The sequence below is a fragment of the Euprymna scolopes genome, chromosome 20 (assembly GCF_053919585.1).
Source record: "Euprymna scolopes isolate OS-2025 chromosome 20, ASM5391958v1, whole genome shotgun sequence".
In the NCBI taxonomy this organism is placed as follows: Eukaryota; Metazoa; Mollusca; class Cephalopoda; order Sepiida; family Sepiolidae; genus Euprymna; species Euprymna scolopes.
In genome coordinates, this window is record NC_136501.1 from 47,443,993 (window position 1) to 47,459,457 (window position 15,465).

Here is a 15,465-nt window from a genome sequence, read left to right on the forward strand (position 1 = left end):
GGACCATAGACTGAAGCTCAGTCGGACACTTTCCATGAAAATAACGATACAGCAGAGACAAACTCGCAATATCTCTTCTGTAAGATAGAGGTTGCAGGGAAGAGAAAAGGACATCCCCTACGAGGCTACGAAGTCTATTTTGAACTCTATCAAGGCAGGACAAGTCCTTTCTAGCAGTTCCTGCCCAGGTGTGGCAACAGTATTCCATTCTTGGATGTACCTGGCTCTTATATAGATAGAGAATTGCATCAGCAGTGAGATAGCTACTGGATCGATAGAAGGATCCCACCATTTTTCCAGTGGCCTTAGCAACACATTTGATGTACGTGTTCCATTTAAAATCAGGAGTAAAGGTCAAGCCCAGAAGCTTGTCAAAACTTGAGGCCTCCTCAAGACGAGAGCCATTCATTTCACTTGATGCCAGATGTGGATCAGAATGCTGATGATGTAAAGAGAGAATCTTGGTTTTAGATGCATTAAAAATAACCAGCCACTCCTTTCCCCATTTTACCACGTGCTCAAGATCAGAGGAAAGAGAATTGGAGAGAACTTGGTCATTTACTGTCTTAGATGTGCTATCATAAATGGTAGTGTCATCAGCATAAATGTCTACAAATGATGTAAGGATGTGATTTTCAGTTTCGATTGTAGCAGATGGCTCCCACATACTTTTTTTTTTACTTTTGAAATCACAACTCTATAATAATATATACGGAATCTGGAGAATTAAAATATCATATTTAAGCGTATTTTACAACCGGGCAAAGCCCCCCACCCCCCACCGCTAGTATTAAATAAATCCATGTACAAGCGTCACCATAGACACAAGTAGTGGAAAAAAAAGATCTGATATGAAAATCCACCCAGTTAAATATTCTTGAAGTAATGTATCTTTTTAATCCCCAACCACACCTCTCCTGAATCGGCACTGTTTGAGTCCAGTGGCAAGGAAAATCCAGGACGACTGGAAACAATACCGAGATGAGCGGAGAGCACATACAGCACCTGGAAGTTCCAAATGGTCATCCATTTAGTACTGACCAGGTTCAACGTTGCTTAACTTCGGTGATCCAGCGGGAACCTGTGTGTCAATGTGATTATGCCATACTAAATACTACAGATATATACTTATTTTATAAATTTTTTAAATAACAATATTTACTTAGTGTCGGGTTCATTTTTTGCTCTTTTATTTTTGATAAATTGTGAGTTAGGGTATTAGTAGATCTTTAATCTTCATCCTGACAAACAATACAATTTATTTTTTTAATTAATTGTTTTTATATAACTATAATATATCTTTTTTTATATACCACAAGTTGGAGACTGCATACCACAAGTTGGAGACTGCATCAATAATTCTTGCAGTTTATATGAAAGTAATATACATGAACTCTGGAAATAAATCACGCTTCGTGCAAATATGTTATAGAAATCGAATTTGGCATAAAATTATGAATGGTAAGAACAGGGTTAATATATTTAGGAGTCATGTTTTGTCGAGGTAGTTTTTATGGCTCAATAGATCGCCTGACAGAGTTTCTGTTCGGACAGATAGGGCTAAACTTGAATAAGGCGAGGGAGAATACATATTACTGCAGAACCGATATGAGCTGACTTCAACCGAATGATAATGATTAGGGCTGTGACAACAGAATATTCTTTTCATTCTTTTGACTCTCAAGTATATACCCAACACAGTTAAGGCACGGTCAATCAACCGAGAACTACATAAGTCTATATAAAAACATATAAGATATTAACAGACATATACTCAAGAGTCAAAACAATGAAAATAATATGCTGTTGTCACAGCCCTAATAATGATACATCAACAGACAAATTATCTCAGTTGGGTTTTAGCTGTTTGAATCTATGAGATAATATACTTTTATTTTGAGACACCTTTCTTTACCTTAGCGACATCAGATTAATTAGCAATTTTACAAAAAAAAACCTTGGATAGGATGTAGCACCTGTTAGACTCTGATATTGTAAAGGATTACTATAAAGTCATGGTTGCCTCTCAAGTGGCTTCAGAGGAACTAACCATCTTCTATCTTTGCAGCTCAAAAAAGAGAGCAGATGTTTCTCACGCAGACGGATCTAAATAAACCAATGGCTGGGAAATGAGCTGATATGTGGACGAGTCTAACATAACTGAGCCAGATTGGTTGGCAGCAAATAGTCCAGTGAGTGGGCACTGTAAAACAAGTCGCTCAACAGCAGTATGTAAGGTTACGAAGGCGAATGAAGGGTTGCAACCAGTCAGCTGTGTGTTTATGGCGGGGCGGGGTAGTCTTAGTTTCCGTGCCACTGAACATAAACCTGTCTGTCAAATATGATGTGTCTGTTGTTAGTGCATCAACTTATACGTGTTAAACAAATCCATGCATATATATCTCCAGGGATACCAATATTGGAACAAACAATCGAAGATGATAAAAAATTGTGTGATCACTTTTTTATTTACCATTAATCGACCGTTTATTGAAATCACAAATAATTTATTTTTTAAATTTGAAAATAAGATTTAAAAATATAATTTAACTAGCAGGCCGCCAGGCGTTGCCCCGTCATAATATACGCATAAATATTATATTTTAATTAATATTGAAACTGAGACATGTGCATTGGAGTATTATGTTTTTTTCTAAACCATTCACTTCTTGTAAGTAAAAAAAATATTTTAAAAATACTCAAACTGAGATTGAAACCAAAACCTGAAGACAGTGAGTCAAGTACGATAACCATTATATCAGCATGACACGATCTTTGAAAGGTGCTTTCAAACTACTTATTCTGTAATCGGTAATGTGAACTATTCATACATGCGCATTCATGAAACAGTTGGCAAACAGATGAAAATCCAATAACTCTCACGTGCCAATTTTTCAATTTTGACCTCTTAGTGGCCCTTTTTTCCAAATGAAAACGGATTAAAATGTTTCCACATGTCTGAATATCCTGTATGCCAAATGTAGATCCAAAATTCGTTGAGTATATAGGTTGAGAAGTGTCCTCACACACACACACACACACATATTCTCACTTTTATAGATATATAGATTATAAAATCAATCTCACCACAATGCACTTCGGTTTATTCATAAACAAGTCAGTCTTTATATATTAATTTATTTTTATTTTTTTGTAATCCTTTGATATGAGGCTTCATAATTTATGAATTTATTTATTTATTTATTTTGCGGACTGTTATCCTCATCTTCATAGTTGTTGTTGAAGACGGACAGAGGATGATTTGGCCAAAATGTGATGAAACAATAACAAGTATAAAGGTGAGGATAATCGTCGGCAAGAAAAATGAATACAAGTCAGTCTTTTTTAATTTTGCGTTAATATTTGAAAAATGTATATGTAGGAAAATAAATTCTGGAGCCAAAAAGCTTGCTCGTTTTAATTGTACTAATCCCGTCTTCATAGCTCTTTAACTTTTTTAGCTAAAAAAAAAGAAAGAAAAAAAAAAGGGAGCTTTACTTTTGGAACAACCCTCATATTAGCAGAACTAAAACAAAATGAAACATTACAAAGTAAAAACAAGCTAATAAAACCCAGATGGAGACTTTCTACATCACTAATGTTAAGCAACGTCAACTTCAACATGTACTCTCAAATACTGCAGCAGAGCATGATCCCCTCCTTCAAGAAACCAGCATGACAATGACCCAAAACACACATCCAAGACAACCACTGCTTTACTGAAGAGGCTGAAGGTAAAGGTGATGAACTGACCAAGCATGTCTCAAAACTTGAACCCAATAGAACATCTTTGGGGCATGTTGTATGTTAATGTTGATAACTTTCCGTAAGGGATGTACTCATTTTTGTTGCCAGGGATTTAGCTTTTAATGGCTATATTTTTAGGGTTTTTTTCAGGGAAAATAAATTAACTTTGTTATATATGCTGCAAACAGACTACTTTTCATCATGCCAAAAAATAATTTTTTCAGTGTTGTCCCATGAAGAAATATACTTAAATCTTTGAAGAAATGTGAGGGGGGTACTCACTTTTGTTATATACTGTATGAAAGTGAAATTGTCTGTCTCTCAATGACTTCACTTAAAGTTTAAAATACAAAAGTCAATTATCATGGTGCAATTGTGCTCTAAAAAACAACATTCATTTCGAACGTGCTCCTGTCTTATAAAAGAATCTACAGTTGATTTTATAGGCTGGGGCTTTCTGCTTGTGTGGTGATAAAACTTCTCAATGCACTTGTGATGTTAGGTTAAATAAAAGTGTTAACTTTGGTCAAAAATTGAACTTTATTCTTTAATGGGATTTTTCGATTATCAATTTTCGATACTTATCTGACACATTCTGATACAAAACCTATGTAAAAACGTTTCCAAACACATCAAGTGTCATTGTATGAATTTTTTTTTTTTTAATCAGCCAAGCCATTTTGGAGTTCATAATACAAGAACTCACGCATTCATCCATACAAAAAGTTATTTTATATAATAGTAGAGATATTTGTAAAAGTGAGTATGTTGTTCATTAGAAAAGTTAATAAACTCGTATTTGTTGAATGTTACATTAAATGTAAAAACGACACAAGTGTTAAAAGTGTGTATGCTTCTATATTTTTTTTTCTAGGGATTTTTTTTTTTTTTATTTTGCTTGTTTTTGTTTTGTTTTTTTAATATACCAAGGGCTTCAATCTGAGACTAACAGGTGATTTTTTTTATGGGTTGCATTTGTACCCAAAGTCTCTTTTCAAGATTGATGTTGTCTCTTTTTATCGCAGCTATTTGAATTTCACAAGAGCTTGGCTTACCAGCTATTGATTCAAGGTATCTTTTCAAGTCCGGCACCTGGACCAAAGCACCAGGAAACTAATGATCATGCACAACATGCTACAACTGAAAAATGATACTGACCGATTCTATTTAAATAGGGGAGAAGAGGACTGGTAAGTATACAAGACTGCATGGATGGCAAAACACAACTAGAACGATACATAACCTAAAATACAGAAAGGCATCGTTGCAAGATGCACCGACAAAATTAACAACACAAACTGAGTAGTGAAACTGGAAACAAAAGTCAAATAAAGAAGAAAAAAATGGGAAGAGAAGCGGCTACATGCACAATTTAAAAGGCTGACTAGAAAATGGATGCATGAAAACACATAGAAATGGCTACAAAAAGGACACTTGAATAAAGAAACAGAATCGCTACTGATAGCTGCACAGAACAATGCAATCAGAGCAAATTATATCAAAGCCAAAATAAATTAAAAAAAAAACAAACAAATAATAAATGTGGAGTTTGTGGACAAAGAAATGAAATAGTAAATCCTGTAGTAAATGAGTAGAGATCACAATAGATGAGAACAAACAGCTCAACAACTAAAGTCAAGGAGTTTCCTCAGTCACGTCAAGCCCCTGACAACATCTCAGGAAGAGACCTGACTACAGCTGTAGACCAGAGACTACAAAATGCCCTCACTCCAACTGAAATGAGAATCTTCCCTTTTGCAGCCCTCACTCCCGGTTCAGCAACTTGCTGCTTCAGCTAAAAATACTCAACTGCCTGAGAATAAAATAGGGCAATCAAAAGCTGATATGGTTAAATGGGACTATAAAACTTATCTAATCATCTGTGAATGAAGAGAAGGAGGATCACATGATGCAACACTGTTTTGTCTGCCCTCTAATGCCCAATGAGTGAAACTTGAAAGACTTTGCAAAGTATGACAATAATGCAAAGAACTGCCTAAAGCCAAATGCGAACATTTTTTAAAAATCAGCAATGAAAGATTATATGCTATATTATAGTATTGATTTATATACAAAGAATTATGAGTTTTGTGGTCATTTATGACATACATTGGACGGATATTACAATGCATGTTATATAAATTGAAACAAATATTGAAAGCCTTTCAGTGTTACAATGGAAATAAAAACCAATAATTTATTTATTATATATATCCTTGAAATAGTATTTTTTTTTTTTAATTCCTTACATTAAGTGACTCTATGTTTTGTCTGGAGCGATTTCCATTAAAAAGAAAACTCAGGTACCTGGATCATTTTAATATATAATTAACACATGAACACAAAGTTATTTCAATCACAGTAATTATTTAGAGTAAAATTATTCCTAAACAACTTTCTTTTTTTTTTTTTTTTTTTTTTACTGAAAACATGTTTTAGCAAAAAGAAATAAAAATAAATTAAGGTAAGTTTGTAAAATGTGGATGGCCTTCTTTCCAGTTGATACGCCGTTAAATCGGCTGTAAGGTTTTGACTGTAAAGATCGTCAATATGCAAGTCTCTTTTTTTTTTTTGGTCAGGCACGAAAGTCTTTTCGTTTTTACTTCTTGGACAGAGTCCAACAAAAAAGAGTCCCTAACTTAATAGGTCCCACACTGGTGCTGCGATAGAAATGTACTGCCATCAAGTTACATTGTAAACGTGAAACATCAAAATGAAAATATAATCACCATGTTTATAAACTTTATCAAAGGACTAGCTAAGGAAGAATGATAACTTAATCTCATAATCCGGTCTTTTATCAGGATAAGTTTTTTTTTTTTACTTGGAAGTCACCATTTATCAAGGCCCTAAGGGCACTCAAGGATAAGGGTTAATGAAAGTAAAGTTGTAGTGTAATAATCGTTAATGATGTAGGTTAGGTAGAATTTGGTTATTTATGAGGGCGGCTCAACAAGAACTTGTTTACATTGGATTTGAAGGCTACCATGTTGTATTCAACTGGGAAGCAGGCCAGCAGAACAGTGCTCCACTTCTCCACTTCAGTTCTGGGAAAGAAGCTTTGTTCATGGAATCTGCGTTTCGATTATATAATATTATAATTATAATTATAGTGGTTGTAGCTAGTCTGTGTTTTTGTGAAAGTTTAGCAAGGGTAGACCATAGATTAGAGTTCCCTTGGCATGAAAAATTATACGATAATTATGAAGTTGAAGTATCATCTTCCTTTAGAAACAAAATGTCGTATCTGTTGTGATACATCTTTTCTGTTCTCGGTTACTCGGTCAGTAGGCAAAAAATCCTTCTAGACTGAGGCAATTTAAATTTTTGTTTCAATTCAAGGTGCCTTTTTTGAGGAGCTGGATTTCCCACATTAAAAACTGACCTTGTGTCTAAGCAAGTAAACATAAACTTCTTTATGAGGATTATTAATATATTTCCCTGTCAAATTTTCTTTTTAGAATTTTACATGTATGAGGGCACTTGCTAGTTTTAATATTATTTTGCTATCATCATCATCATCATCATCATCATCATCATTATTGCCTGGTTAAAAAAAAAAAAAAAGAAAAAAAAGTTGTTTAGAGGTCAAATTTATAACTAAAGGGAGACTACTCCGTTCTCAAGAAACCGGAACTACATTAGAAAAGCCGATTTCGATAAGCATTCTGGGTAATTATTACTCAAAATCTCTTTGCGTTCACTTTTTTGAAGCTGCATAAATACCGCCATCATGACGGATGCAGGATATTTTAAGGTACTGTTTTCGACGAGAAACATTTTTGTTTTCCCAATTTTAACCCTTGCAATATTGTTTACATTTAAGACTGTTTTCAGTATTCGCAATTCTTAAAAACGTTTGCCTTCTTCTCGTGTCTATTTAGGTCAGAATGATTTTTCAATATGGCCGACTAGTGGGCAGAATCACGTCTTCTTATTCTCGGAATATTTGTTTTTTTAAGTAATATTATTTAGGTAGATTTGTTATTTCTTTTTTTTTTTTTTTTTTGTACCTTTTCCCTTTATTATATTTTGGGATATCTTATTTTATTTTTAAATAAATTGCGATGTATAGTGTAAACAAAAAAAAAAAAAAAAAAAAAAAAAAACGATTTTTTTTTTCTTGCGAGTAAAAATAACACCTATTCAACGTATCTTCATCGTATTTATTTTTATACCTAAGGATTATTTTTATACACGAATGGAAACCAGAGTGTTTCATCTTTATTTAATTCTGATCATTGAACTCCTATTTCGTGCTGTTAAAATAGTTATTCTATTTATTTTTAACATAAATGAATAATTTCTTGGCCACGTGTGCCTGGTTTTAAAACGTACCAGCTTGCAGTTGTATTAAGTTATATTTATTCAATCTGTTTCTAATTTTTTTAAATTAAAACAGTGATTTATTGATTTTATTTGTTATTGTTTATGTAAAATATTTACTATGTATCTATAAATTGTATTCGATTTTTCATATTTTAAAAACAAAAAAAATGATCCCTCTTTATTTTTGCTTGTTCAAGATGGCGAAAAAAACGAAATGAATATTTCACCAAATTTTGTGAATTTTTTTTTTTTTTTTTTTTTTTTTCCAACTCGTTTAAAAGGTTTTTTTTTTAAAAATCGTATCTCTTGTTTCCGAGATCCATGGTTTCGAAGTTATATCTTTATGGATACTTGTGCAGAATACGGACTGTGCTGACTGCTGAGATAATAACGTTATTTAAAAATTAATTTTTAACATGGGAGGGGGGGGCGTTTTGTAAACTAATCTGTACTTACAATTTAATAAACAAAATACTGTAAAAATTTAATTTAACCTAAAAATTCTACCTAAAATAATAGCACGGTCCAGATTCTGCATTTTGTGTGTGTGTGTGTGTTTCTGTTTCAGTGTCTAAAATTCCCTTTTTAAAGTAGGATAGTTTTAGAATTTGTATTTTTAGATAATAATAACAGTAAAAATAGCCATAAAGATTTAATTTCAGATCAATTTTTTTATTATTAAGACAAATTGGGTTTTTATACTAACTTTAACATTAGTGGGGGGGGGTAAAAAAAAAACTGGTAATATGAGAGAGAGGAAAAAAAAAGATGTAACTAATCTCTTATAGGGAAGAACCGTAGATCCAAATTTAAAACCTGATAAAATCAAATATGTAAAACTAAGCATCTAAATTATATTTTGGTAAATGTAAAGATAGACGGTCTAAACAAGAATGCGATAACGGTGTTTTTATCTTTGTTTAATATTAAATTATAGACCGTGTCGAGTTAAATTACGCATGTAATATGAAGAAAACACGCTTGAAATGTGTATACTACAAAAATTGAAATTTTAACAAAATAGAAGTTTATGGGACCAGAAGTATTGTTGTATTGCTAATGAAACCATGTTATTGTTTTTTTTTGGGGGGGGGGTCAGTATAGACAACAAAACGAAAACTGGTTCTCATGTACTTGTTGTCTCCTTGTTTCTACAAATTGCCTTTTCTAGCTCACATGCCCCTATTCCGAATTCTAACTGAGCCGACAACAGTCGATGTTTTTTTGTATTACTATAGTGTACAAACATAGTATACATAGATTCGATAAAGTTGTCAATAAACAGATATATAAAAAATAAATGTTATCAAAGGCAAGATAAGTTACTTTTCTACCTAACTGGATAATGTTTTAGTGTTTTTATCTAATGTAACATGTTTATTCAGCTCGAAAAACAGTGTTTACCAATGTATTGGAAAATTTAAAATGGCGCCCGGCCGCCCGACTCTGAACACGGTAAGTTTGGGCAAATGAGTTCAAAATAAAAAATATACAAAATAGTGTTAGAAACTCTCTCAATATATGTTACCGTGACATAGATTGACTATATTCGGTAGGTTTTTAACAGCATTTTGTATAGTCTTTTTTTTTATTAACTCATTTTCCCAAATTTACCGTGTTCAACAGAAGAGTCCGGAGGGCCGGCGCCATTTTAAATTTTCCAATACATCGGTAAACACTGTATGTTTTTCGAGCTGAATAAGCATGTTACATTAAATAAAAACACTAAAACATCCAGTTAGGTAGAAAAGTAACTTGTCTTGCCTTTGATAACATGTATTTGTTATATATTTGTTTTTTGACAACTTTTTTGAATCTATGTGTATAGTAATACGGTATTATTATACAAACACCGTGACAGGGTTAGGGGGGTTTATTTTATTTTATTTTTTTTACTTTTTTTATATGTATTATTTGGGCGATGATCGTCTTGGATATGCAGAACGTTTCGGACGAATAATATCCTATAAGATTTCAATAATAGTTCGAATAATATTATCAATCCTCTTCTATTGAATATTACGGAATAATGCATCACGTAAAAATAGTATTTCACATAATTCGTTCCATAATACTTTATGAAATGTGTATATATTTTTGGCACAAAAAAATATAAATTTACCTTTTCTTTTTAAATGACGACGTTTTTATTTTTTGTGCCAAAAATATATACACATTTCATAAAGTATTATGGAACGAATTATGTGAAATACTATTTTTACGTGATGATGCATTATTCCGTAATATTCAATGGAAGAGGATTGATAATATTATTCGAACTATTATTGAAATCTTATAGGATATTATTCGTCTAAAAGTGACACATAAACAGTAAAAAAAAAAAGTCGATAAAAGTGATTAAAAGTGAGATATTATTAATAAATGTGTAGTAATGTCTTTTATTTTAATATTCATAAACAGTAAAACAAAGTCGATAAAAATTCATGATCGTTTAGTTACTATGGCAACTAAGGGAGAAGTCAGTGTTTTTTTTTTTTAGGGTGTTCGGTAGGGAACTCTAATCGCGACCAGTACCCAAATGGTGGTCAATCAAAACTACTGAATAAAAAAATTACATTTTCGCTGTGTTTTTTGTTTTGTTTTTTTTTTGTGGGGGTTTTTTTTTTTTTTTTTGTTCTTTTTACCGGAAGTCAAGTTGAGTTTTTTTTTTTTTTTTTTTTTGCATTTATTAGCAATGTAAACTTCTCGTGTTTCTCGACACATTTTTTATTTAATGTTAATCGATTATTAAATAAATACTAGGTGCTTTTGTTAAGATAGTTGACTAATCGATTTTTTTTTTAATGTTTCAAAGCAAAAACAACAGTACTTAATTACCATGTTAAAAGTATTAATATATCCAAAAATACATCTTGAGGAGCAACTGCTATTGTGTTTATAGTAAAAAAAAAAAAAAAATTATCGCTATAGGACGGGGCGAAAAGAGGGATAAGTATGTCCATTGTATTCGCAATTTTTAAGGTGTTCACATCTAGGGAAAACGCAGTTTCCCCCAATTTTTTGTAAAAATTACGGCGGACGTACGTACACGAGTGACGGCCCCTATAGCGAAATACGCATCGGCTCCGATGTACGCAGTACGTTATTGGGAGCGATCATTAATCTGAAAAGAAAGGAAAGGATTTTGGTGTGTGTGGCCTTTTTTTTTTTTTGCTTGAACTTTGCGCTTTTCGGATTATTCGATTATTCTGTTACTTTTAAGTCGCTTATGTCAACGGATCATTAAATCTAAGGGAAATAACCAGCATAGACATAGCAAAAATAAGCATATTTTGCAAGATATAGTTTGGGACGCTGAAATAATCAGAACAATGAAAGAATGTTAAGTGAAAAAAATGATTACACGATTACTGTAGTCGAGTTTGGAAATTGCTGAAGCAGTTTACGAAAAGGAAACAAGTTAGCGAAGTTAATCAACAAACCAATTGTCTAATTTAGCCAATGAAAAATGCTTCTCTTATTTAAGAGAACAACGACAAAAAAAAAACCCGAATATTTCATCTTGTGCAGAATCTTTGAACGTTGTTATTTTTTTATTTTTTTTTTAAATACATTTGTACATAATAGTAAAAAAAAAAAAAAAAAAAAAAACTTAGACAGAAAGGACTGATTACCTAAAATAAAGAAAAACAAATTTCCCAATTTTTTTATTTTCGTTTAAAAAAAAAATTACATTAACGATTTTAAATACTTCAAAATCTTCCAAAACGTTTCGTTATTTTCGTTAATTAATAAATTTATTTAAATTTTGTTTTTGATTAATCACCATCGTTTCAAACAAGTTTATTTAATTTTTGTTGTTGATAAATTAACTTTGTTTCATCGTAACAAGTTGTTTACTTTTTTGTTTTGTGTAATACGTTAATTAATAAGTTTATTCTGTTATTTAACATTATTATATTTTAAGTTCGTTTAATTAACTTCGCTAACTTGTTTCCTTTTCGTACAGTAGCAGTGTCAGAAACCGATCTTAAGAATGCGTGAAAAAAAATTGAATAATTCGACCTCCTATCTTTACAAGCTTATAACTACTTGAAAAATGTGATTCAAACCCTTTTTTTTTTTCAATTAAAGGAACAAAGACCAAATTAAAAAAAAAATAACAGGTTTAATAGCAAATTATTCAATATTTGTTTTTTAAATCGGTTTTCTTTAAAAAAGATTTGAAGAAAATCAACGAAATTTTACTTACTTCGATTAGAAAAAATCGATATAAATTCCAAAAAATCACTTATCTATAAAAAAAAAAAAATGCTATTGAATGTGTAGTTCCATTCTTCATTGTCCAGAATGTATCCATATTTATATTTTAAATTCCATTTATTTTTTAAATAAAAAAATTTTTTAAACGACTATTTGAAAAAGGCGCCGTTGCGCAAGCATTTTTACGTTCTTATCAAAAAACCGGAAGTACCGATTTGTTCTTGTTTAGAATTACGAATGGATAGAAGGCAGTAAAAACCACACGTTCGCATTAGCCATCTAGCCTTGTGCGTGAATATGTGTTCCCATAGTTTAAAAATAGTCAAATTTTACTTATAAGCTTTTGCCTTAATTAAAAAAAAAAAAAAAAAAAAAAAAGACAGTTGAGTTGAGGAATTTATTTTTTCTTTTCTCAAAAAAATACATAAATTTGATTTATTATATTTTGATTCTTCTTTATCAAGTGAATTTTTTTTTTTTTTTTTATATCTAAAAAAAGAAAATATTGAATGAAATAGAAAAAATTGTCGTCAGGGTCCAATACTTACTGGACAATATAAGCAGAACATAGGCTCCCAATTTAAAAAAAAAAAAAGGGTTTTACACTTTGGACTTTACAGGTAAATTTCAAAAAAACACTTTTTTTGTTGTTTTAATTTACAATATATTATTTATTGATCTTTTTATCTTCAATTTGTGATATATAAAACTTTGGTGAGTAAATTAATAATTAAAATTTTAATAGACATTTCAAAATGGGCTGGGGTGAATTATAAAAAAAAAAAAAAACGTTTGTCTAAAATATTATATTCGGTTTATTGGAAAGAGCATAAAATTTCACATTGACCCCGAAAATATCGTAAAAATTTAACCAATAGAAAAATTTTGATAGATTTTTAAAGTTTAAAAGTTGAAAAAAAATTAACTCGTAAAATTCAATTGATTTCATTGCGTAAAAAAAATGGCTGCATGAAGGCGCGCCGGCACTTTGTAAACACTGTTTTTTAAAAAATAATATTTCTATTACAGGGCTCTATGGAAAAATTTATTTAGTTGACCTTGGACAACTAAATATTTTCGTTTACTGGCCAAATAGAAAAATTACTGGCCAAACCCACTTGGGACGAGTATATGTATACGTCATAAACATTTTTCTACGTTTTTTTTTTTTTCTTTTTTTTTTTCTTAAAAATTTTTTTTTTAATAAATTCTAAATATTCAGCAAATTTTATGTTTATACTTAGAGGTATAAACATTCTAATTTCTTCAAATGTTTTTTAAACAACCTTTGTTTAAAAAAAAGTATATTGTCTTATTAAACTTTTATTGTTTAAATAATTTAACTTTGTTGATTTTATTTTTAAAAAAAGTTGAAGAAATATTTTTCACTCAGTAGTGAGCTTTGGAAGTGAAAGAAATACAATCGCCAAAATATAAGCGTTTCATTATTTCTAGTCGCCACTTTGAAAAATCACTCGCAGATGCAACTGTTTCACTCATAATGTAAAGCCCTGTATTATTTTTTAAATAACTTTAATAGTTTATTTTGGAAGTATATTCCATAAAGAAAATAAACAACCCACTTTTAAAAAAGAAATTACGATTTTTTTTTATATTTTATTCGCAGTTTTGTGTTAGGGGTGTCAAAAATTCTCATATACCTACTCCTTCAGTAATTTCCAGAATTCAACTACAGTAATCGTGTAATCATTTTTTTTTTTTTTTTTTTTAACATTCTTTCATTGTTCTACTGATTTCAGCGTCCCAAAGCAAAGACCAAATTTAAAAAAAAATAACAGGTTTAATAGCAAATTATGCAATATTTGTTGTTTTTTTTTTTTAAATCTGTCTCCTTTTAAAAAAAGATTTAAAGAAAATCAACAAATTTTAACTTACTTCGATAAAATATATTCCATTCCAAAATGTCACTTATTTATAAAAATACTAATCAATGGGTACTTCCATTCTTCATTGTTAAGAATTTATCCATATTTTTTTAAGTAAATACTTTTTTAAGCAAGTATTCAAAAAACGTGCAATCAGATTTTTTTTCACAGTTGAAATAAAGGGAGACAAATGTCTGCTTTTCTTTGCGTTGAATCTTCGGTGGCTCTAAGCACCACAATTAATGTCTCTTTCTAGTGTGTGTGCTGTAAACAAAAGTTAGTAAATATGGGCCACCATAGCTTACAAATAATCCCATTTCACTTATCAGTTTTGCCGATAAAAATTTTTTTAAAAAAAGCAGTCAACCGATTTGATTTTTTTTTTGTTTTTTTTTTTGTTTTAAGAAATACATAAGTTTTTGATTTACTATATTTTATTTCTTCTTTATGGAGTGAATTTTTTTTTTTTTTAATATCTAAAAAAAACATTGAATGAAATAGAAAAAATTGTCGTAATTCTACGAAATTTTCTGAACAGTGTAACAAGATTATAAGGTTCCACTTAAAAAAAAAAGGTTTTAAACTTTGGACTTTACAGGTAAATTTGCAAATAACTGTTCTTTTCTTTTTTTTTTTTTTTAAATTAGCTTATTTTATTTATTGATCTTTTATCTTCAATTTGTGATATAAATTTGAGGTGAGAAAATTAATTATTTTCATTTTAATAGACATTTTTTAAAAAACGCTTATCTAGAATATTATATTCGGTTTATTGGAAAGAGCATAAAATTTCACATTGAACCTGAAAATATCTTTAAAATTGTACCAATAGAAAAATTTTGATAGATTTTTAAAGTTTAAAAATTGAACTTGTAAAATTCAATTGGATTCATTATGTAAAAAAAAAATGGCTGCATGAACACATGCAGGCACTTTGTAAACACTATTTTTTAAAAAAATATTTTCTATTATTTCAAAAACTTTTAAGAGTTTATTTTGGAAGTATATTCCATAAAGAAAATAAACAACCCACTTTAAAAAGAGAAATTACGAGTTTTTTATATTTTATTCGCAGCTTTGTGTTAGGGGTGTCAAAAATTCCCAAAAAATTCTGATACACCTAGACAAGTACTGTTTTTACTTTAAAAAAAAAAATCCATCTGTCGACTTTCTTAACAAGCACCTAAAAAATGCAATAATGTGAACACTAAAACTAACTGTGAAATCCTATTTTTTTATTTATTTTTAAAATAAAAAAACGAAATCAAATCTATGAGGA

At 30.3% G+C, this 15,465-nt stretch overlaps 1 protein-coding gene across 1 annotated transcript in view; it reads left to right on the forward strand.

The window, feature by feature from the left end:
• Positions 1–7,367: 7,367 nt before the first annotated feature.
• Positions 7,368–15,465, forward strand: part of LOC145241416 (uncharacterized) — a 53,404-nt gene continuing 45,306 nt past the window's right edge. Inside the window, exon 1 of the mRNA XM_080104351.1 lies at positions 7,368–7,504. Within this exon, the coding sequence (XP_079960477.1) occupies positions 7,481–7,504 (24 nt within the window). The 5' untranslated portion in view covers positions 7,368–7,480. The remainder of the gene's footprint in view (positions 7,505–15,465) is intronic.